Raw genomic sequence first — 24,738 nt, forward strand, 5'->3', positions numbered from 1 at the left:
TCTTTGTATAATTGTTTAAATATTTCAAAGTGCCAAATTAACATAGAAGTTCATACTAAAATGTTTCTTAGATTTGTTTATTAATACAAAGGTAGTATTTAGCAAATAGCTATATTCATTAGTAAGTTAAGTATGACAGTTTGATTATTAGATATTTGTGAGATAATACTAATTTGAAGATGAAACAATATGTCTTCTGTTCACCATGAATCAAAGCCTTAGATTGAAATGAGTGATGGGTAGAAACAGACACTAACAGGTCACATCTATTGTCTTGCCATTGGTTACTGTGATAGCACACAGCCCATTCTGCTTTAGGAGTTCTGAATGTACTGCTTTGCATTTGTGGCAGTGATCTCTCAGGCTCCAAATTATTAATCACCATACATCAACACAAGTTTATATTTATGAGAAGAAATGAGTTAAACAATACTTCAAACATAAAGTAAACTGTATTAGTAATAGACATGCACATTTCTAAACAAAGGTTCATTCACCCATTGAACCAAGAACGTTTTTGGAGCAACTGGGATAATTGATGTGACCATCAATGCACGTTGTACGTAATGGAGGTGATGTTTTTGTCTGTTTATATCCAGATTTACACTGAAATTCAACATAGTCTCCTGATCGGATATAAAGCTTTTTGTTTTCTCTCCATCTGGAAATTATGTTATGTCTTTCCATAATTTCTTCCGATATTATACATGCATCTGAAAGAAAAATTATCAAAAGTTTATTAATACATAAACCTACAGTGACTCAGCTTTCAAGTATTATTTCTCAAAAATTTTAAAAACCTGTATTAAACCTGCACATAGAATCAGTTTGTATTGAATAGCAAATAGTATCAAAACAATGTTTTTAATGTGATAATTGGATTTCAAAACAAGAATACCTAATGTGAATGAAATAAGACACCAGGATTTCAGGACATTTGTGGTTGTTTGCATTGATTTAGATATTGGGCAAAGGTAAAACATTTGAACCTTGACATGTATATGATATTCAGACCTAATGTTCAGTGAGATGACTATACTGAAAAAGACTGCTCTTAGAAAGCCAAATCATAACCACCTTCATAATGATCATCATTCACTCACAGGGTTGTAACTATGAATAGTGATTATTGTGTTATGATTTTGATTTTCATAGTTTTAAAAATAAACCTATCAAGTTATCACACTGGATAAGTTAGTAACCCGCTTGGAAAGCAGCTTCAGCAACTACAACCCTGTCCCCTGGCCTTCTTTACATTGCAAGAAAACCAAGAGGGCATAATGTCCAAGTTCATGCTGTGTGCAACCAATTCACTTAGTGCTGCCATCCTGCCCCACAACACATCTGATCATACTCTACTGTAAAGGCTGGGACTAAGTACTACAGACTGGATGACAAATTCCCATAACCATTTCCGATTGCAGCCTCTGGTGTCATGCCATTGTCTAGTAAAAGGAGAATCCTACTGACCTCCCTCTGCTGAGGGTTCCAGAAAAAAAAAAAAGCCCTTGTGAGTAGCAGATCTGCCAATAACAGTTTCTGAGAAAATCTGCATCATCTTCTATGAGCTGGCACCCACTGTAGGAATCTTGACACATTAAGAGCCTGGTACCCTGAGCTGTCTCTATCACCCCACCTGTCAGTTGAAAAGTTTTAAAAAATCATTTTTTAAAAAACACAATTATTTCCAAGGGAAAACAGAAAAAAATTAAAGAAATTAAAAAAAATCCAATGGGGGTTGTGAGTGAAAAAATGTATGGGCAAGATACAGTTTGAAACAGACTCAGACCAAATAATTGGAAATTTGACAGCTGTATAAGTTAATTAAAATAGGTAAAAAATGTCATTAGGAGAAAAATCCTGACCATTCCAAATGACAATTCTAACTGTTCAGAAGTTCATTGAGATGCATCAACTTGGAGTCAAATAACCAACCAACCAACCAAAAAACCAATACAAAATAAAGCATAATCAATTAAAAACTGAATGAATGCATATCTAGCATAACTAAATGTGCTCTAGAGAGAGCAACACTCAAAAATGAAATATAACTACCAACATCAAATATTAAATACATATAAATCCCATGAAAACAGAAGATATAATAAAAGTATAGAGAAGAGGCAAATATAGGTACAAAAATTCTCTTAAAAGTTTGTTTTAGAGCTGGGTGGTGATGGTAGATTCAGTTGAGGCAGGTCCAATCCCCTCCTCCCTATACCAAGGCTGAGCAAAGTGTCTCAGCATAGGCCTTAGGTTCCAAAAAGCCAGCTCATGCACCAAGGACAGGTTCCGGTCCCATGGCCTGGGTGCCTCCTAAATAGTTCAAGCTAATCAACTGTCTCACTTATCCAGAGGGCCTAGTCAAGCTCCATGGCGGCTCCTTAGCTATTGGTTCACAGTTCATGTGTTTCCACTAGTTTGGCTATTTGTCCCTGTGCTTTTTCCAGTCATGGTCTCAATATCTCTTGCTCAGATTAGACACTCCTGGAGCTCCATCTGGGGCTTGGCCGTGGATCTTTCCATCTGCTTCCATCAGTCACTGGATGAGAGTTGTATCACGACAGCTAGTGTGTTTGGTCATCCAATCACCATAGTAGGTCAGCTCAGGTATTCTCTCAACCATTGCCAGTAGTCTATCATGGAGGTATCTTTGTGGATTTCTGGGGACCTCTCTAGCACTCTGCTTCTTCCTATTCCCATGGGGTCTTCATTTATCATGGTATCTCTTTCCTTGTTCTCCCACTCTGTTTCTAATCCAGCTGGGACCTCCCATTCCCCTAAGCTCTCTTTCCCCTGACCCTTGCCCTCCATTACCTCCCCCACTCACCCCCAGTTTGTTCATGTAGATCTCATCAATTTCTCTGTAGTTGGGTGATCCCTGTGTCTTTCTTAGGATCCTCTTTATTAGGTAGCCTCCCTGGAGTTGTGAGTTGCAGTCTAGTTATCCTTTGCTTTACATCTAGTATCCATTTATGAGTGAGTACATACCATGTTTGTCTTTCTGAGTCTGGGTTACTTCACTCAGGATGATATTTTCCTGATAGTTCCATCCATTTGCCTGAAAACCTCATGATCTCCTTGTTTTTCTCTGCTGAGTAGTACTCAAGAAATTAGACATCAAAATACCCAACAGTCCAATTAAAAAATGGGCTGTAGAGCTAAACAGAGAATTCTCAACAGAGGAAACGCAAATGGCTGAAAGACATTTAAGGAATTGCTCAACATCCTTAATCATCAGGGAAATGCAAATCAAAACAACTCTGAGATACCATCTTATACCTGAATGGCTAAGATCAAAAACACTGAAAACAGCTTATGTTGGAGAGGATGTGGAGCAAAGGGAACACTCCTCCACTCTTGGTGGGAATGCAAACTTATACAGCCACTTTGGAAAACAACATGGCACTTCCTTAGAAAATTGGGAATCAATCTCCCTCAAGACCCAGCTATACCACTCTTGGGCATTATGCCCAAGGAATGCTCAATCATACCACAAGGACACATGCTCAACTATGTTCATAGCAGCATTATTTGTAATAGCCAGAACCTGGAAACAACCTAGGTGCCCTTCAACTGAAGAATGGATAAATAAAATGTGGTGCATATACACAATGGAGCTTAATGTTTTTGTGGGACTCCTGACTATGAGTACAAGTGGGTCTCTGTTGTGATATTTTATTTGTGCTCTACCAAATAAAGCTTGCCTGAAAATCAGAAGAAGGAGATAGCCACTAGTTAACCATAAAGGTCTGGAGGTGTGTACAGACAGACAGGAAGTGATAGAGCTGGGCAGAGAGAGGAAGTGATAAGATGGGGTGGAGAGAGAAGCTTGCTCTCTTTTGGCTGAGGATTTTGTAGGAGTAAGAACTAGCGGTTTGCTCTCTGCCTCTCTGATCTTTAAGAATTTTCCCCAATATCTGGCTCTGGGTTTTTTGTTAACAAGACTGTTTAGTAATTCATGTTACAGGTCTCTGACTCTTTTGCCTGCTCTTGGAACTCTTTCCCTCCTGTTGGGTTGCCATATCCAATATTTATATGATGGTTTTTGCCTCATCTTATTATATTTTATTTTGTCATGCTTGGTTTTTATCTCCTAGATTCCTGTTCTCTTCTATTGAGAGACAGAAAGGGAGCGGATCTGGGAGCAAGAGGAAATGGGGAGGTGATTGGGAGGAGGAGAGGGATGGGAAACTCATCAGGGAATGTTGTCTGAAAAGACTATCTGTTTTCAATAAATAAAAAATGACTATATGATCAGCAGTAACAGGTGTCCACTCTCCCAAATCTTTTTACTGAAGTATCAGAATTTGAATTTTAATAATTTGGAAGATAAACTATACAATTATTGAGGAGAAAGTCAAATCATTTTATTCTTATACATGTAAATCCCAAAAGTTCACCCAAAATATAAGAACTGAAAACAAAACTGATTAAGTAGTGATATGCAGTATCATTATACAAAAATCAGCCCTTTACTATAGATCAATTCCATTGTTTCCTGAGAATTAACAATAAAGTCAATCTTGTTATCATTAATGTCAAAAAATTAATCTAGCAATGAATTTAACAACTGAAGTGACAGACTTCTACCACACTATCAGTTAACTGCTGAAAGAATCTGAAAAGAGAAAAATGGAGAAATTTGTTTATTAATGTATTGTAATATTAATATTTAAATGTCCATGTTTTCCATGCCAGTTAGGATACTCTGTGAAACCCCAGTGAAGTACCAATAACATTTTTCCCACACAATTGTGTAGATTTCCATTATCAAACTAGACAGTGGAGTGTGCCTGTAAGCCAAAATCTTTCTGAGATTTTACAGTAGGAGTCAGGCATTCATTCCTGACTTGGGTTGAAAAACCTGGATTCACTTCATTATTTTAAAAGCCAGCAAATTTTTTCCTCCCAACCAGAAAGCTGGTGCCAACATGTGTTATTTGATTGACAGCCTGTCAGCTAATAAACTAAGGGATGAGCTACCTCTGTTGCACTTCTCCCTCTGCATGTTCCCTCCCTGCACTCCCCCCTCCATGGGGACTTTTTGGTATTTGAACTGATAAATGCTTGCCTTACCTCTGTCTGACCTGTGTATGCAAGCTAGGTGTATTTTGCTTGTCCCTTTATCGTTAAGCTATATATAAACTAGCCTGTTACCCCAGTAAACAAGCTGCCCCAGATGCAGATTTCCAAGTTGTTCCTCACACTTATATATTCAAACCCCCTGGCACCCTAGCCTCTGTTCTCCTCTGGGTCCTAAGACCGCCCCACCTGCCATGGAGACTTGGGAAAAGGGGATGGATAACAGCACAAAAGGAGGGGTTCTAAATTTGATGGAAGAACAATAGAATAAGTAAACAAATGGAACTTGAGCAAAAAGAATAAAATCTGGAGATATCATAATACTGTATTTAGTTATATACCAAGAGCCCTACAGTAACCAGAACACCATGACACTGGGATAAAGGGTCCAATGAATGAGAAAAGAGATCTGAAAAATTGATGTATGCATATAATGTTAATTGATATTAATAGTTTCCAAAACATATGTAAGAGAACTTATAGCATATTCAATAAATGATACAAGGATAATTGATATCCATGTAGAAATAAATAAAATTTGATTCCTGCCTCTCATTCTGGGGGAAAATAATCAACTCAAAGTTGATCAAAGACATAAATGTAAGAACAGAAACACTGAACTTACAAGGAAAGACAACAGGGTAACACTTCTCTGATTTGGGGCACTGAATGATTGGCTGGAATCCCAAAACATAAGACACAGAAGCAAACCTTGGCCAGTGGAGTATATCACAATGAAATACTTGTGTATAGCAGAGAACATAATCAATACAATTAAGAAATGACAGCCTGTAGACTTGGAGAAAATGATTGTCAGTTTTTCATTGTCAGGGGTTTATATATGCAATGTAAGGAGTTTCCTATGTCAAGAATAAATACAGAATTCAAAATACTTTTAAAAAGGAAAACAAGCCACCCAACACTGTGTAAAATTATCAGACACTTTACAAAAGAATAAACATACATGCCTGTGGAGGAAAAAAAAAGATAGTATCATTAGCTATCATTTCACTGCCAATCATAGCTCCAATGAGATACCTTATCATCCAGTTAGAATTGTGTTAAAGAAAGGAACACTTAAAACTTACAAATGCTTGTGAGTATGTAGTGGAAAATAAACTCAAAAGCTGTTAAGGGGAACATGAGTTTATGCAGTTACTATGGAGAACAATATTGACATTTCATGAAAATCTAAAAATAGATCTTTCATATTCTGTCCCTGTATCCCTCTTTTGGTATGTACCCAGAGGAAATGAAATCAACCTATTCAACCTGCATATACACTTTTATTGCACATTACTATGTCATAGTATCTAAGATGGGAAAACTGTCTAGATGCTCGCCAATAGATGAACTTATAATGACAATGTGGTATATTTATACAAGAAATATTTTTCAGACATTATAGATAATTTCTATTGTTTTAGTTAGAAAAAGGCATTAAAGGTCATTAAGTGAAATGAGGCAAACACAGGAATACAAGTCCTTTGTTTTCTTTCTCACAGAGTGGAAAGAAAAACTAAAATTCCTCTTGAATGCCTGACAGTGATTGATACAAGCTAGATGATGTAAATTAAGGGAAGAGGAGCTTATGTGAGGTATACTAGATTTAATAAGTACAAGGTATATACAGATGTGGTGATTTGAACAAGAATGGCCTCTGTACTGGCCGGTTTTGTGTGTCAACTTGACACAAGCTAGAGTCATCAGAGAAGAAGGAGCCTCAGTCGAGGAAACTGTTATGGTGTCTTTTCAAAGCAACAGAGCACTGACTGAAACAATGGGTACGGAAATGTCATGCTGGCACAAAGTTTTATGGATATCAATATATGTCAGCAAAAATTCAATAATAAAGAACAACATGCATAATTATATTTGCCAATGTTTTTTGTTTTCTTTTGGTTTTTTGAGACAGGGTTTCTCTATACAGTTTGGATGCCTGCCCTGGGTTTAGTTCTGTAGACCAGGCTGGCCTCGAACTCACAGATATCCGCTTGCCTCTGCCTCCTGAGTGCTGGGATTGAAGGCAGACACCACTGCTGCCTGGAAACTATTTTTATATAAAAAAAAATCTAATAATTTTGCTTTCTTCACAAGCTGATATTTGGCAATCAAACACTAAGCAAAAGAGTACTTTTAGTTTGTGAATGTTATTAACAGAAAAATATCCATATCATGAAACTGAATCTCCTATGATCTATAAGAATGAGGTACTTACATAAACATTTTGGTGGCTCTGACCACTCTCCATTTCTACATGTTATTTTCTTGTTGCCCTGCAGTTGGTACAAGGACTGGCACTGATATTCAACTGATGATAATGGTGCGTATACTGGCAATGGGAAGGAGGTGATGTCTCCATTGTCAATAGGTGGAGGAGGCCCACATTTCCCTGTTGAATCTAAGAACACAACATTTGAATGTTTGAGAAATCAAATCAAAGTACAGGCTTAAACAGAACCAATGAAAGTACAGTGCTAAAGAAGACTTTAGTGATTTCTGGCTACAGAAATGATTACTAGAATAAATTTCAATCATTTAAACTGAAAGTTACAAGTCCTTCCTTCCTTCTCACCTAAAGCACTTAATGAAATGGAACAAGCATGTCTGCTCTGAAGCCTTCCACTGCTCATAAATGGACTAATAGCTTCTGAGCACACAGACTCCAATGTAGACAGGCAGAATTTCTTTGTTTTCAAGACACCAGAGTATTTTTTTGCTCTATATATACCTTATCTTCATCATCATTTTTTAGCAACACATATTTATGGACAAGAATGTAAAACTTTTAAAGTTACAGAAGGCAAAAGAGGCTTCCTGGATCCCTGATGTGGGTGAAGTAAGTATAGCATCTATATGTCATTCTTGCTGGGTACAATGAGAGTTCTTGGACATAACATTTTTAGTAAACAATATAGGAAAGGGAAGACATTGAGAATTCTAGTTAAGATATTCAGGACTCAACTAGCTACATAATGCTTTGTGATATTTATTTCTCTTCCAGACTGCTGATTGTCCTGGTGAAGCCACAGGAAAAGACTGAAATCAAGCACTACTGATGGTATGCTGTGTTGAGTAAGGTGTCACCAGGAGCATCATGAAACTGAACTGAACTCCAACATTGTTTAGAAGAAAAAAAAAGTGTCCAAGATTCAAAGAAAATATTTTAGCATGAAGGAAAATGAAAAAGGTTGGGCATAAGGCATGCATGTGCATATTTAAGAGCTGATTAAACTCAAAAAAGACAAGTCCCTTGAAGTTCATGCAGATGTATGTATTGAAACTGCTTAATGAAAACATTTCGAAAAACAACATCATTATGGAATCACCAGTCACCCAGGTTCAAGATCCAAAATAAAGTAACTTCCCATCTACCACCATGGAGGCCATAGGAAGTAAAAGGAAATAAATGTCTACCTTGAGTTCTATGTCGTGTGGTGCTAGCCTTTCCAATAAAGATGGTAATGAAGACATTATCAGATAAAAGAAGATAAAGAGGATTATCACCAACAGAGTTTCTTATACAGAATAAAAATAACAATTAGACTTTAGGAGAAAAGTAACTGGTAAAATGAGGGTATATACTAGATGATCTTTCTGCTCATAAAGTTATGTTTATTTTTGAGATGAAACCTAGCACTGGAGAATGGTGCTCAATATATGTAACAGGAAATGCTAAGGGAATCTTTAAGTAAAACATGGAAAATGGGAAGTACAAATAGATTTCAAAGGTAAGTATAGTTTCTACTTTTTCTTTGAAATATAAAGTGTCAGAATTAGTAAGGATGGCAATCACAGATTTAGGATGACTTCAGAGATAGGTGGTTAGGAAATGATTAGAGATAGCATACTCAAATTGTGTACTCAAAACCAACAAAAGATGTATGCCAAAATAAAATTCCTGAGAACTATTCCTCCAAAGCAAGGGAAATAGGAGAAATATGGCTTATAATCACAGAACTCAAACACAAATTAACAATAGAAGAAATATGTCAAACTTACTAGGAATTGTTTTACATGCAAGTGATCTGCATACAGAGATTTTAGTGGTGGACTAGGCAGTTGAAGTTTCTTTATAGATATGATGTAAATTTATTCATCAGCAATATATAGTTCATATTCAATAGTAAGTGACTTATTGAGGTAATTTGGGAAATTTCTGTTCTTGTAAAACTAAGGCTCCACATGTACTCATAGAAAATACCTGTATTTTGAGGGTTTTTTTGTGTGTGTTTGTTTGTTTGGTTTATAGTGTTTTTTTGAGTCAAGGTTTCTCTGTGCAGCTCTGGAGCCCTTCCTGGAACTCACTTTCTAAACCAGGCTGCCCTCAAACTCACAGAGATCCATTGCCTCTGCCTCTCAAGTATGGGGATTAAAGGCATATTTTGAATTCAACATGTAAGAATATCCCTGGTGCATGAACCGGCTTTCTGAACCCATTACTTATGGTTGAACGTCTTGCTCACTCTTGATGCAGGGGGGAGGGGCTTGGTCCTGCCTCCGCTGAATGTACCAGGTTTTGCTAACTCCCTTTTGGAGAAATGGAAGTGGGGGGTGGGTTGGGGGAGGGAGTTGGGAGGAGGGATGAAGGATGAGAGGGGGAATCTGTGGTTGGTGTGTAAAATGAATAAAAAATTATTTTTTAAAAAGGAAAATCTCATTACCCCTTATCATATGTGGCAGGCACGAGATCTGGTCCCTGGGTCATTAGAGTGGGAGAGCTGGCCTTGCCCCTGACCTGCTGTGGAGTGGTTCCTGCACCTGGTCTGGTTAGCACAGTAGAGCTGACTTTGTTGGTGAGGGCTTGTCTGAGCTGGCCCTTAGGACATGAGAGTAGGATAGCTGGCCCTCCTTCTGGCATGTGGTAGCATGGGCTCTCAGAGACTGAAGCAGCAAACACAGGCCTGCATGGGTCTGCAGCAGGTGCTCTGCATATATGTTATGGCTTTTAGCTTAGTGTTTTTCTGGGACTCCAACAGTGGAGATGGGTGTATCTCCAACTCCTTTGCCTGCTCTTAGGACTCTTTTCCACCTATTGAGCTACATTGTACTGCCTCAATATGAGGAGGTTTGCCTTGTTTTATTGTATCTTGTTTTGTCCTGTTTGGTTATTGTCTCTTGAAGGCCTGTTCCTTTCTGAAGGGAAATGCTGAGGGAGTGGATCTGGAGGAAAATGGATATGTGTGTGTGGGGGGCGGGGTGTGAGTTGGGAGGAGTGGAGGGAGGGGAAATTGCAGTAGAGATGTATTGTATGAGAGAAGAATCTATTCTCAATTTTAAAAGAAAAAAGAAAATTAGAGAAATGCTTCTCATAAGAATTACTTCACTTTATCTTTACTAATGTACGGTAACCAAATTACATTATCAAATAAACATTGGGAAATATGATGGCCTACCTTTGCATTTGGGTGGCTCTGTCCAAACCCCATTTTGACACATCACTTCTACTTCCCCAAATAGTTCAAAAGGTTTATTACATTCATATCGTACTCTCTCATTGGGTGGATATTTATCCATGGGCCTTGTTACTATAGTAGCATTTTTCACAAGTGGTGGATCTACACAGGAATTATCTAAGGAGCAAAAGAAAGTATCATTACCTATTTGTTCATCTTAAGTATGCAATCAACACATAAGATTCTAAATGTATTTCTCAACAGATGAATAGATAAAGAAAATGTGGTATATTTACACACACACACACACACACACACACACACACACACACGCTTTCTCACATACACACACAAATAAACTCATGAAATTCACAGGCAAATGGATGGAACAAGAAAAAAAATCATTTTGAGTGAGGGAATCCAGACATAGAAAGACATATATGATGTACATTTGCTTATATGGATACTAGCTGTTAAGTCAGTGATAGTCAGTCTATAATCCATAGACCAACAGGGGTTAGGTGTAGAGCAAAAGACCTCCATACCATGGGTAAAAGGTATAGATAGTTATGGAAGAAGGAAGGAGAGGCAAGGAACAGAATACATGGAAGTACAACTAAAATTAAGCAACATTTCAGGGATATTATAGAAACATAATACAGTAGAAACTTCCTAAAACACATACATATATGAAGACAACGTAAATGAAATAACCAAAAATGTGGGGAGACAGAGCCCCAGTGGACAATTCTTGTTATCAAATGAAGCTTCTAGTACCAGGATTGGGTTACATCTAATTGAATTAGTGGCCAAAGATGTCACATGAGAACTTCCAAAACACCCAGGCTTTTGGCCAGACTATAGGTTGTTTTACACAAACTGGAGACAAGGACACATTGTGAAAGACAATACCTTCACCACTCACTGAACACAGCAAAGCCGAGCTGGTGCCTACATATAGGCTAGCATCTTTGGTAAAGGAAGGTATATTGCATGCTACCAAAGTAGAAACATAAACACCAACCTATCCACACACCCTTGATTTACAATGGAATCATGTCTGCAACTTATGATAGGAAAATGAAGACACCTAGCTTGTTGGATTGACCAAAAAATATGGAATATAAATTAAGAGCTTCTCCATGAGATGTAACCCATATCTGACACTGCTTGGGTGACCAAGAACCTGAGACTAGATAGCCCAGACACCTAATACTACTGTGAAACCAAATAGGACTCTTGGGAAAAAAACAAAACAAACAAACAAAAACCCAAAAAATAAAACCCACAGAGATAAAAGGACTCCACATGATATTCTTCTATACTCTTAGATCAGTGCCTTGCTCGGCTATCATCAGAGAAGCTTTTTCCTGCTGCAGATAGGAACAAATACAGAGACCCAGATAAAGACATTATGTAGAATCCTTGGAACATTGCAAGATTTGTCGTAGAATGTCTCAATCAAATCCCTCCCTATATGGTTCAAGGAACCATACAGAAGAGGAGGTGGAAAGAGTGTAAGAACCAGAAGAGATACAGAGGACACCATGAAAGCAAGGCCTTCTAAACAAACAAGATTGATGTACATATGAACTCACAGAGACTGAGTCAGTGTGCAAGAGCCTGGATGGGCCTGCACCAGATGGGGTTCTAGAGCTAAAAGGAGCAGGTGCCATAGGCCTACATCCCTAACCTAGAAGCAATTTCCAATTGATGACCACTTGCAGTCAAAAATTTAGAGTTCTGCAAGGAAGTATCACATGAGAAACAAGCTACTCAAGGGCAGGCTGCATAAAATAGACATCTTTGGAGGTTCTTTGTCTCATAATGTCCTGTTAGGGCTTTTCTTTTTTTAAATTCCATTTCATTTTTCTGTTTTGTTTTTGGTTTTACTTTATTTTATTTATTTGTTCCTTCTCTTTTTTAACTTTTAACCCTACAGATCATATATATATATATATATATATATATATATATATATATATATATATATATAATGGTTTCCAGTTTAATGTATTTTTGGAATTCCTGAGTGTGGGAATGAGTGGGACTTTCAGTCTCTATCATTCTCTTGTCTTTTCTTAAAGGGACTGTGTGCAGATGGGACAAGAGGTGGTGAGGAACTTAGAGGAGTAGAGGAAAAGAAAAACATAATCAGGATATATCATGTGGGAAAAAAATCCATTTTCAACATGATGGGGGAAAGATTGTTTCAAGACTATCAAATTATAGGAAAACTATGATCAAATAAAAAATATCCTTTTATCCTAACAACTAGAGAAAATGATATATGTAGAAAATATCAATTGAAAGGTGATTCTTTAGCAATGCATTCACAAATGTTTACAGTCTACAAACCGAGTTTGCCCAGAATTCATGAAGGACATTATAGTGGACTCAAGGTCCTTTAGGTATTTTTCTATTTAAGATCTCTAGGATGAGTTTCTCAGTGCTAAATTACATTCATAAACCAGGTCCAAAAATACTGATGATGCTAGTCATTGACCACACTCTAGAGACAATCACTCTATTAGCTTAGTCATTGGGTTTTCAATTTCCTGATTTTATTTTTAAACATAAACCAACTTCATCTTGCTTTAAAAGCTAACTTTCGCCCACTTTCAAATTATTTAGACCTTTTCATCAATATTCTAAGAATATAATAAATACATGTTGAAAGTTCACCAAACTACCTTTGCATACCAGCTCTCCAATCCACTTTTGATTAACACATGTCACAATGTTGGACCCATCCAAATGATAAGAAGGTGCACATTTGAATGTCACTTGTTCACCTGACCTGTATGAAATTTTTTCCTTTTCTATGAGTACGACATTTTCAAACCTGGGAATACTGTCACAATTAGTTCCTAAAAGAAAAAGAATATAAAGGATTTTGTTTTCAGGAAACTGTAGAATATCCAATATATGAAACAATAGTAAGGTTCATTGAGAACAGTAAATACTGTAGTTGCCCATTTTGACTTAGATATATAGAATTGTTTCATATTTATGAAAATAAATGAGGTGGGAATGACCACGGATAAAGAATACTGATAGTTATAATTCTTGAGATATTTTCATTGTGTATTCAATTTTTCCTCACTTACTTTCCACTCTTACGATATATTTCTATTTTTTAGATTCATCAAATGGAAAATAATTATAATTATTATTTCAAATTTTTAGAGCATATGTAGTTGTAGTGGCATTGCTGTTAAAACCATCACTGTAGTGATGAGTTTCTTGAATAGAGCCAATGTTTTCTGAAGTCTGAGGATGCTGATAGCTCAGGGTACATGAAGCAAAAATGAAGTGATTGGGTTCAAAGTATCAAACTACATTTTGCCAGTACTGTGTTTGTCTGTTAGCATCCAGTGAAATCTTATGATATGCTAGAATTACAGTGTACTTTTTTATTATTTGTGCCACATATAGCTTGAATTAGATGATCTAAAACACAAAGAAAGAAAACAAAGCTATACTTCTGCAAGCTGGTGGCTGGGACCACTTTCCTCCTTCACATTTGATCAGTGCTGGTCCATCAATTCCAAAGCCTTCAGCACAACTGTATGTCACCTCTTCTCCATGTTGGTAACTGTCTAGCTCATGAGACACAATACCATGATGGATTGAAGGTGGAGGTCCACAGGGAAGTCCTGAAAATAACACAATGAGAGGAACAGAGTGAGATGATTCCACATTGCACTAATTCAGAAACTCACTCGCATATGTCAATTCTGTGTGTAGTTGTACTAGAAGGAAATGTTAACAAGGAAGATGTTCCACCACAGAAGAGGTGGACAGTGCTTCCTAAGACCACATTCTGTTATCTTGCATCTGCTAAACTGCTTACACATCAAAAAAGAACTTGACACCAAAATATCTAAAAAATCAGGAGTGGCAAATGAAATAAAAAAGCAAGAAATAATATTCTCAGGAAACCTCCCTTATATTGCAGGTGCAGCACATTGTGGGGAAAAGACACTGAGTAGTTTAACACCTGGTGACAAATGAAAACAATGCAACTCGCATGAGCAGGTGAGGTCAGTAGAGTATGCATCATATTTAAAAAGAGAAATTCAAGTGTAAAATGTATTTCAAGACAATCAATACAATTAACAAGAGCAGGATCAATTGAATTATGCAAATGGAAATTTATGGTTAATAGATTAACAATTGTATGTGCCAATCTAAATCATTCTTTCTCCCGGTTTTCATGAGAGTATATTATTGGTAAAGACTTATTCTAAAACCAGAATTAAATTTCCATGCTGTTCTCACCGAGACAACGAGGTGGAGCACTCCACTTTCCCATGTCGCAGGTTACCCCTTGTTCCTCAGCCATCCTAAAACCATCCTCACAAACATAGCTGAGTGTAGTGCCGTGTTCATGAATTCTGGACTCCACTCTGTCTCTCCTTTCTTCTGATGATCTGGGTAATTTAATAGATCCATGGTCTATTGCAGGGGGCTGGGAACATGGAATTTTCTCTATATGAAGAACACATATGAAAGAGTGGAACCTAGATAAAACTTTACATTGGAAAATAAAAACAAACTCTTGGGATTATGTCTCCACAATATTATGTCATGCCCTCATTTTTTCAATATCCTCCCCTACACCAGAATTCTCATTGTCAAATAAGTCAGAGCTACTGACCAATGCAGCGTGGTAATGACTGCCACCTCCCATCTCTGCACACCATTTCTTCTGTGTCCTGTGTTCGGTAATTGTCTTGACAAAGAACAGATACTTTCTCTCCATCCCAGTATTTCACTGTGGTTTGCATCACTTGGGCATTTGGAATCTGTGGTGGAGGAGGGCAGGATTCTTCCTCTGCTCCCAAAAAATATCAGAAACCAAAGTTCTTGACCAAAGATAGTATCTTCAATTGTTGAAGTAATAATTTTCTTTAAATATTAAATTATTTATGATAGTGTAATAATCATATATTTTATATTTTTGAAAAGTTTTGTCTAAATCACTATAAAATGAAGACACCTCACATTCATTTTTCTATTCATGATGTAAAAGTGTGCTTTATTACTGGTTGTTAACAATAATTTTTTTCTATTTCTGCTTAAGTAGAGTAGAACTACTATAATGAAATTAACAGTTAAGTCATTAATACATTTTCCCACAGTCTTTGAACACCTAGCTAGTCATACAGGAAAGAAAAACAACTACTACTTTACTTCAGACAATAATCAAAATGATATCAGACATGATAAAACCAGAGGCAACCACAAAACAACATGTGCACCTCATGAAAAGGTACATAATAAGTTGATTTTTGAATCACATGGAAATACCTTCTGTGAAAGTTTTTAAGAAATATCAAGTGAGGCATGGCATTCAAAGTGGTAGTGATAAGTACATATATAGAAGCAAATGTAGTTGAATGAACTTGTTGCTATTTAAACAGAATTGGAAATGTCAAGCGAGTCAGTTTTATACAGTAACAGATTGATTACTACAAGAACGAATATTCTATTAGATTAACACTATATACATTCATACAGAAATGCATGATGACTAAGCAAAGGCATAGGAATTGCATGGAGCATTTGTTGCAATAAGAGTTAGAAGCAATGGGAATCTAAGAGTAGGGGACTATGAGGACACAGAGGTAAGTTCATTTTCATAGAGTTTGCTAGAGTGTTTTACATTACAGGTCAATAAAATATGTAATACATGAATTTCTAAATCATCTTCTCTATTAAAAAGTATTTTTCCATTATGTCTGTTATGAGACAGTGTCTTCATATATGACAGGGTATTTAATCATATGAAGTCTCAAAGGCATGGTCACCTAAACAAGACCTGCATGATGACAATACCAGTTGACATGTCAACATGGGTGAAGAAAACCTTACAAGGCCCTTCTCCTATGTGAAGAGCTACAGGTAATTAAAGACCGTCTAGAGAGTGATAATCCGTTTTCTCCACAGATGAGTGAGCCAAAATATCTGTTACCCAATCCTAAGCATTTATTCCTAAACACATACATGTAGAAGAAACACTAAATGGATTCATCAGGCTCAATTATGTAAGCCAATTTGAGTGGGAAGACGGAGAGTTGGAAGTGATAACAATACAGGATTCACGTATGAAATACTCAAAACTTCCATTGTTTTAATAACTCAAAGACACTACTATCACAGATGAGAAAGGACTAGAATAACCACTAGAAGACAATGCAAACAAGAACTTACCTCTACAGGTTGGCTCAGGATCCCACCTTCCATTGATGCAGGTTGAGTGTTTATACTCCTTCTTTCCTCTACATTTGTAACTAATGCTAAAGTTATGACTAAATTCTTTCTTATTGGGTTGAATTCTGTCCACATCAGTTAACTGTGGTGCTTTACACTTCTCCAGTTGATCTGTTGCTATGTGAAAATATTTCCATGAAAAATAAAACAATTTACAAGAAGTGAGCTAGTTGCTACATTAAAAACAGCTATGTAGTCATTATACAACACCTAAAATTCTGCCAATCAAAATGCTCAGGGTTGCCATGCAGAAGTGGTTTATGAAAAGAGAGCTACATCTCATGTTCATCCAGTCTTTTATGTCTCAGAGAGTTTGTGTTGTGAAGGGATTTGGGTACTCGGTAACTGCAAGTACATAAGAAATCACTATCTCAGATGCTCTACTTAGGAAATGATTATGACATGTCCGGCTTTGGTCCCATACTTGAAAGCTGTGAGAATGTTCATATTTTTCCCCCATTATATTATCTTTATCCAAACGTTTAAAAATATTAAAATAGAAATATGTGTGGATATAACGTAAAATGTTTCTAGTTTAAATGTCCTTTTTAGATAGATGTGATATAAGAAAAAATATCTAGTTCAGTCCCTTGCAGGTTTCTCAGCTGCCTGTCTAAAGTTAGTGTGTTCCTACGAGCTTGGTTCAGTTGTCTCTGTAGATTTCCCCCATCATGATCTTGACTCCCCTTGCTCATATACCCTCTTCCCTCTCTTTGACTGGACTCCTTGAGCTCGGCCTGGTGCTGGACTGTGGATCTCTGCGTCTGCTTCCATCAGTTACTGAATGAAGGCTCTATGATGACAGTTAGGTTATTCACCAATCTGATTACCAGGGATACTAGTTCAGGCACTCTCACCACTGTTGCAAGTAGTCTAATCTTGGGTCATCCTTGTGACAAGATTCCTGGGAATTTCCCTAGCACCATGTTTCTCCCTAGCCCCATCTAGGCCCTCTGCATATGGGAGACAGTTGTGTAGCTTGGGCTACTTAAGGGGCTCCTGGAATGGGGTCAGAATCTATCCCTGGTACATGAGCTGGCTTTCTGGAGCCCATTACATATGGTGGGAAGCCTTGCTCAGTTTTGATGCAGGGTGGAAGGGTTTGGACCTGCCTCAACTTAATGTACCAAGTTTTGCTGATTCTCCATAGGAGCCCTTATCCTTTTGGAGGAGGGATGGAGGGTGGGTTGGAAGGGGAAAGCTAAATGGGAGGGGTATCTGTGGTTGATATGTAGAATGAGCAGAAAATTTTCTTAAATAAATAAAAAAGAAAAAATGGTCCTAGGGTCCTACCTCCAGCACACTGACTTCAGCTTGCAGCATGTGGAATAGACAGAAGGAAAGTTTGTTGTAGTGGAGTAGGAAATGGGTACTTGGCAGACTTTATTTCTTAGCTTTCCAAGACATGGAAGGAGAGTGCCATATAATAACAGCAATGATGTTTTGCATAACATAATCATATCATCTTGGGTATTAGATTGACATTTTAGTCACATAAAAATTTGCAACTAAAAATTAGATCGGACTGAAGATAGACAACAAACATTTACAGATTATATTGTTAATTTATGCTCATCTGTAGACATGCATCAATCTATAAACAATTAAAGTTTAAATTGCCATTTTTTTTTTTTTTTTTTTTTTTGGTTTTTTCGAGACAGGGTTTCTCTGTGTAGCTTTGCGCCTTTCCTGGAACTCGCTTTGGAGACCAGGCTGGCCTCGAACTCACAGAGATCCGCCTGGCTCTGCCTCCCGAGTGCTGGGATTAAAGGCGTGCGCCACCACCGCCCGGCTTAAATTGCCATTATTTAAGACTAGTTGTTTCCAAAAAGAGTACTAACTTCAGAAGTATATAGTAGCAAATATCTCTGCAATAAAAATATTAAACTTTTTGAAGTATCAATTTGAGGCACACAGACTTACCAACACATTGTGGAAGCTGGGCCCACCTTCCACTAATGCATGAAACTGACCCACTTCCAATCATTGTGAATATTTCCAAGCAGGTGAACTCCACTGAATCTCCGTGGTGGTAGGGGGGGTTAGAAAACTGTACAGAGCCATGCTTAAGTTCAGGAATGCCTCCACATGTTCTTTCCTCCTCTGTAGTTGTTTCACAAACATATATTTAAGATTAAGAGGTCACATGAGATACAAACAGTGTTTAAATATTTACGCTTTAATTACCAATACATATTGGCAATGTTGTCCACTTCCCATCAACACACTGGATTTTACTGGGTCCCTTCAGGATAAATCTAGGCTTGCAATCATATTCTACCACTTCACCATGACCATATTCTTCTTTCTTTGTTCCCTTAATTTCTCCATTGAGGACTTCAGGAGGCTGATCACATGATCCTACTTGACCTATTGTGGAAATATTGTGTAAATATAAATGAAAATGTTCATCTTACAGTCTAACAATCTAGTATATGGAGAAATTTAAAACAAATATTAACCATGTCACTTTTTATAACACTATATTAAATAATGGAATTTACACTAGATTCACATTTCACAATTGTAATATGCCTGCTGAAACAGCATTGAAAACATTTTGAAGGTGGAACGGTGTTTGATAAACTTGATATCTTGAAGATGCATGCAAACCAGTGAGCAACTGTAGTTGTATCAATTATAATGATGTTCACATTTTCTGGAATTATCACTTTGCAGAAAATATCATCACTGTAGCAAGCATCTAATCAGTCTGTTTCAATTTGTCTGATACATGGAATCGAATTAATAAAAATCTGTTTTCATACTGTTTTGACGTACTCTGTGAGAAGGGATGGAAGGCTCATCCTATAAAAATGCCAGCATTAATGTTAATCTAGACAAAATGAAATAAGTCTTTGTAGTCTCACCTTTCATGTTTGCAGGGGTAAACACAGTGCTACACATTTTACGAAGCAAGTTAGCCTAGGATTATCCTTGTACATAAGTGACTGTGTATTAGCCACACAGCACATCTTGACCATGACTGTCTCTATCTCTGAATAAGCTCAAGATTACAGACATAATGGAAGACTGAGGGATATTAGGAGAAGGAAAATAAACTTCTGATCCTCATTCATCAAAGGTAAAACAGATACTGACCTTTACATGTTGGGAAACTAGGAGACCATCCAAAGTGGTAGCATTGCACTGAATCAGGTCCAACTCTGTGTCCTGGTCGGCAAGAAAATTTCAACAAATCTCCAACTTTATATTTGTCTTTCTTGGGATTGACGATTAAGTATGGTCCTAGTAAGGGAATGCTGCATTCGCTTTCTTTAAAGTAAGATAATTAGAATATACAATTAATTATTGTTAAGTAGGTTTATCTCCCTCATGCACAGTCACAGGAAGCATCAGCCCCCTTCCTTATGAAAAATGCTGCATATTAGATTTGATATAGCACCCAAATCTATATGGAAGTCTCTGAGAAATGTAAGATAATGCAATGTATTAGTTATAAAACTGATTAATAAAATCAACTTATTTTTACTGGATCTGATTTGATGTAATGAGTTATTAATGCTGAAGTCACAACTTCCCTATTCTCACAACAAAAAATTGTTCTCTCATATTTGAAATTAATACTATACAATATCTAAATCACATATCAAAAATTTTCAGTTTAATATAATTGAGGAAGTATATCACAAAAAATCAGTTTTAATGTAACTGAAGTTAGGAAAATATAATTAGTATATTTTGAATTGAAGAAAATAAAAAACATGCAAAACAATTACATTACTCTAAACTAATTTGTTGTACTTCCAATTTAATAACCAATTGTTAATTATTCTGCCTCAAATTAGGAATGTATAATATTCTCCATTAAAATAAAAATTTTCTTCAATACCTGGAGTTCTTGTTACAAAAAACCAACTAAGTAAACATTTTCTTCCTTAATATTTCCCCTTTTTTGGTAATTTATCAATTAAAAATCACAGGGTTAATATTAGGGTGATACAAAAAAGATAATTCATACTTTCAAAAGTAAAGTGTTAATACATACTCAGCAACAGATTTGAAAGACATGCTTTAAAACAAGTACTAAATAAATACTTACAGTGTGGCTGGAGATGGAACTCAGAGGAATGCCACATGCTAAGTGTGTGAGACCCTCTGGGAGCACTCCCCAAATTATTCCTTTCTTTTATTATTGAGCTTTAGACTAATTGGGAAAAATCATCCTGAACAAGACTCATCATAATTCTTCTATAATAAAATTATAATAATTTAGAGATTATCTTTTATTTGTATTTCTGTCTGTTTATGTATTTTTGCTTATTTTATAGAAATTATCATACTAACATACCATAATACTCTGTCTTAAAGTTAAAAAATATCCTGTTTTTCATTTTATATTTGTAATTCTAGGACTGACCCTTAGGCTATGGGCTAGCCAAGTATTGTCTAACTGAACTGATAGCCCTGCCTTTGCATTCTAATTTAGTATTCCATTGTATTATAGAAAGCCCTGATTTCCAATGAAAGAGATATCTTGATAAAGGGAGACATCATGGGGATAGGAAGAAACTGGGTGCTAGGGAAGTTCCCAGGAATCTACAAGCATGACCCCAGCTTAGACTACTAGAAGCAGTTGCAAGGATGCTTGAGCTGGCCTACCATTAATCAGACGGGTGAATACCCTGACTGTCATCACAGAGCCTTCATCCAGTAACTGATGGAAGCAGATGTAGACACCCACAGTCAAGTACTAGGCCGAGCTCCAGAAGCTCCAGGAGTCCAGTCAATGAGAAGGAAGAGGGATCCTATGAGCAAGGGGTATCAAGATGATGGGGAAACCTACAGAGACAACCAAAACAAGCTAGTGGGAACTCATGAAATTTAGATCAACAGCTGTGGAGCCTGCATGGGACTGACTGGACTAGGCCCTCTGCCTAGTGAGACAATTGTGTAGCATGATCTGCTCAAGGGGTCCCTGGGGGGGAGGGGCTTAGACCTGCTTCAACTGAATGTACTCCCCTTGGGAGGCCTTACCTTTTTGGAGGAGGAGATGGGGTATAAGTTGGGGATGAATGTTGTGGGGGAGTGGGAGGAGTGATAAGAGGGGGGTCTGTAATTGGTATGCAAAATAAATAAAAAAATTTGTTGATAAAGAAAAAAAGAGAGCCGTGATTTCATAATCTTGAGCTGTGTATAGTCAGAGAGAAATTAATGATCACCATTTGTTTAGTTTGATTTTTTTTTAAATTTAGGGTTCACTTGTTTGTAGTTATTTATGATAGGTCTTCCTATGTAGCCCAGTGCAGGGAAACTTGAAGTCAGTTCAAGACACCTCAAGACCCAATTCTCTGCATAAAGGAAATTCATTTGCTCCAGAGGGGGAAAGGGCAAGAAGTAAAATGACAAAGACAGGAGATAAAAGACAGGGGACAAAGAAGGAAAGGAAGGGAACGAGGGAAAAGGGGAATGGATATTTGTGCCAGAGGAGGTGGAGGGGGGGAGAACTACCTCTGTATAGAAAGAAGACAGACACATAGGAAGATGGCAGTTTATAAAGGTAAAAGGGGAAACCCTTTGTTAGTATGAGGTGTTTGATTTTAATTGGGCTTGTCAATTAAGTGAGCCAAAGGGGGCTTTTGATTGGTGGATTTCAGTACTTTGATAATGGACCTTGGTAGTCAGCCTCAGAATTAGGAAGTGGCCAAGTAAGGGAGTAGACTTTGGTGGCTAGCTTTAGGAATATAATCTAATGGTTTTTAGCGAGGCAGAGGGAATGGGGAAGATGGGCAAGGACTGGTAGAGCCATGTTTGCCATGGTTGGGCTGACTAGAGTCCCTTTACCCAGACTGGTGTGGAACTGAAGACCTTCATTCTTCTACCTCACAAGGGCTAAAATGAGAGGTGTGTACCACACTGCCAGGTGTAGACATGCTTAATGAATTCTGTTTGAGTTGACCCTTGAGCGTTTCACAGTCTCTGCTGCTATCCTTTTAATTTTTTATTTCTACTCCTCTTCCTTCACATTGTTCATGTTTGGATGACTATATTTCATACTCAAATCATAATTTTGATAATTGAGACCTAGTTTAAATAATTAAGAGCTTGCATTTATGATAATAAAACAATTATGCTTTAATCAGATATATGTGAAATATACAGGTCATAAAAAGGGAAAATTAATTTAATATATTTGTTTGCTTGTTTTTGGAAGCAGAGACTCGTTATGTATTCCAACATGTCCTTAAATGTAACCCCTCCTGTGCCTGGCTCCTAAGTGCTGGAATCAAAAGCATGTGCCACCTACACCTGAAGAATGGATTATTTTAAAATACATTATCAGGCTAATGAGATGGATCAGTCAGTGTTAGTGCTGGCCTCCAAGTCTGGAGACCTGAGTTCAATCCCTAGGATTCCCATGATGAAAGAAGGAAGCTGACTCTCACAGGCTCTCTGACATCTACATGTGCACTGTGGTGTGTGTTAGCTCTCAAACTCAGGATGAATGACTAACTCAGGTGCCTATTGAACATATCAAAGGAGATGCTGACCAGTCTTTCTAAACATCACCAACACTTGTTACAGAGGCCTTACTCTTCTCAGCACTTCTCACCATACCTCCCTACCACCAACCTCTGCAGAACCTGAGTTTCACTGCCCTGTCCCAACTGCTCTTCCATATATAATCCAGTCATTTTGGCTACAATATCTCTTTCTTTCCATGTTTCTGGGTTCCCAGGTACTCTCTTTGCTCTCTCTCTCTTCTCTTCCTATCTTGCTGTCCCACACCTCTCATTGCCTGGTTCAGTCTGGACCCTTCCAGATGCCTCTGGCTGTTTTGCTTCCGTTTATCTACAATAAACCTTCTCTTCCACCCATACCTAGGAGCAGTCATATCCTCATTGTTTGTTTGTTTTTTTTTTTCATTCAGTGTGGCACACTTTCATAGACAAACCACACACATGAATGCATATACACACACAGGATAAATAAAAGAACATGATGAAATGATAGAAAGCAATATGATCATCTTTAACCTTCAAGACATTCCTTTCTCCCAGTTTACATTAAATAGGAAGGAAGATTCTAGGAAATTAATTTTTTAAAGTAACATATAAATATTTAGTTTTATTTTATAAAATTCAAGAGAAAATAGTACTCACCATAACATGAGGGTTTATCAGACCATCCATCATAATTACATATTATGGAGCCTTTGGTATCTTTATATTTGTTTTCATATCCAACACGGCATGCATAGTCTAATTTGTCATTGAGTTTAAACCATGTGCTATTACTTTTAGTTCCAGAATTCTCAAATATAGGCCTATCACAAGACTCTAATGCAAAAAAATGGAAGATTTAATTTCTAATGTGTCAATGGACAATCTGAGTAATTCCCATGAGAACAGAGTATTCACAGGTTAATATATGATAACAGTTAAAATATCATATAAAAACGTCCTTAGAAAGCCCACAATAAATCATTTTTCTGAAACTGTTATTAACATGAATAATACACTACTGTATGGCACTTATATGCTCACTTAAACTGTTGTAAAATATTATTTAAAAATAGTTTCTCAGCTTATATTTATCATCTACTACAAATGAAGAAACAAGTGTATATGTTTTTTTTAAGGCAGTATAATAGCATTTTGTGAATTTGGCTCACATATTTAGTAGTTAAAATGACTCATAAAATATAGAAAAGTTGATTAGCTGAATTTAGTACAGGTGCATTTACTGTATTATAGCAAGGGGTTTCTCTTTCACAATAAGAAAATCCAATAAAGGCTTGTTAATTATAACTTAATATAAATGAATATCACATGGGAATAATCTTAATTGCTTTTTCTTTAACTAGATTCTGTAAAAGCACAATAGATTAAAAAAGGAGAAATTAAAAAATTAGTGACTATCTTAAATTGCCTTTTCATTTAAGATATGTTGAATAGTTCTTGAAAAATACCACTGGTTAGCTTTCTTATAAATAAAATAAGCTGAATTAATTATT

At 36.9% G+C, this 24,738-nt stretch overlaps 1 protein-coding gene across 1 annotated transcript in view; it reads right to left on the bottom strand.

The window, feature by feature from the left end:
* Positions 1-489: 489 nt before the first annotated feature.
* LOC128109560 (complement factor H-like) overlaps positions 490-24,738 on the bottom strand; it is a 49,296-nt gene continuing 25,047 nt past the window's right edge. Inside the window, exons 5-16 of the mRNA XM_052736708.1 lie at positions 23,885-24,061; positions 19,863-20,036; positions 18,948-19,130; positions 18,684-18,863; positions 16,701-16,877; positions 15,145-15,321; positions 14,766-14,975; positions 13,967-14,140; positions 13,175-13,351; positions 10,482-10,658; positions 7,304-7,486; positions 490-713 (exon numbers count right to left, since the gene is read on the bottom strand). Of these exons, the coding sequence (XP_052592668.1) occupies positions 490-713; positions 7,304-7,486; positions 10,482-10,658; positions 13,175-13,351; positions 13,967-14,140; positions 14,766-14,975; positions 15,145-15,321; positions 16,701-16,877; positions 18,684-18,863; positions 18,948-19,130; positions 19,863-20,036; positions 23,885-24,061 (2,213 nt within the window). The remainder of the gene's footprint in view (positions 714-7,303; positions 7,487-10,481; positions 10,659-13,174; positions 13,352-13,966; positions 14,141-14,765; positions 14,976-15,144; positions 15,322-16,700; positions 16,878-18,683; positions 18,864-18,947; positions 19,131-19,862; positions 20,037-23,884; positions 24,062-24,738) is intronic.

Source organism: Peromyscus californicus, unplaced genomic scaffold (assembly GCF_007827085.1).
Source record: "Peromyscus californicus insignis strain IS unplaced genomic scaffold, ASM782708v3 Scaffold_14__1_contigs__length_90479793_seg_2, whole genome shotgun sequence".
NCBI classification, from domain to species: domain Eukaryota; kingdom Metazoa; phylum Chordata; class Mammalia; order Rodentia; family Cricetidae; genus Peromyscus; species Peromyscus californicus.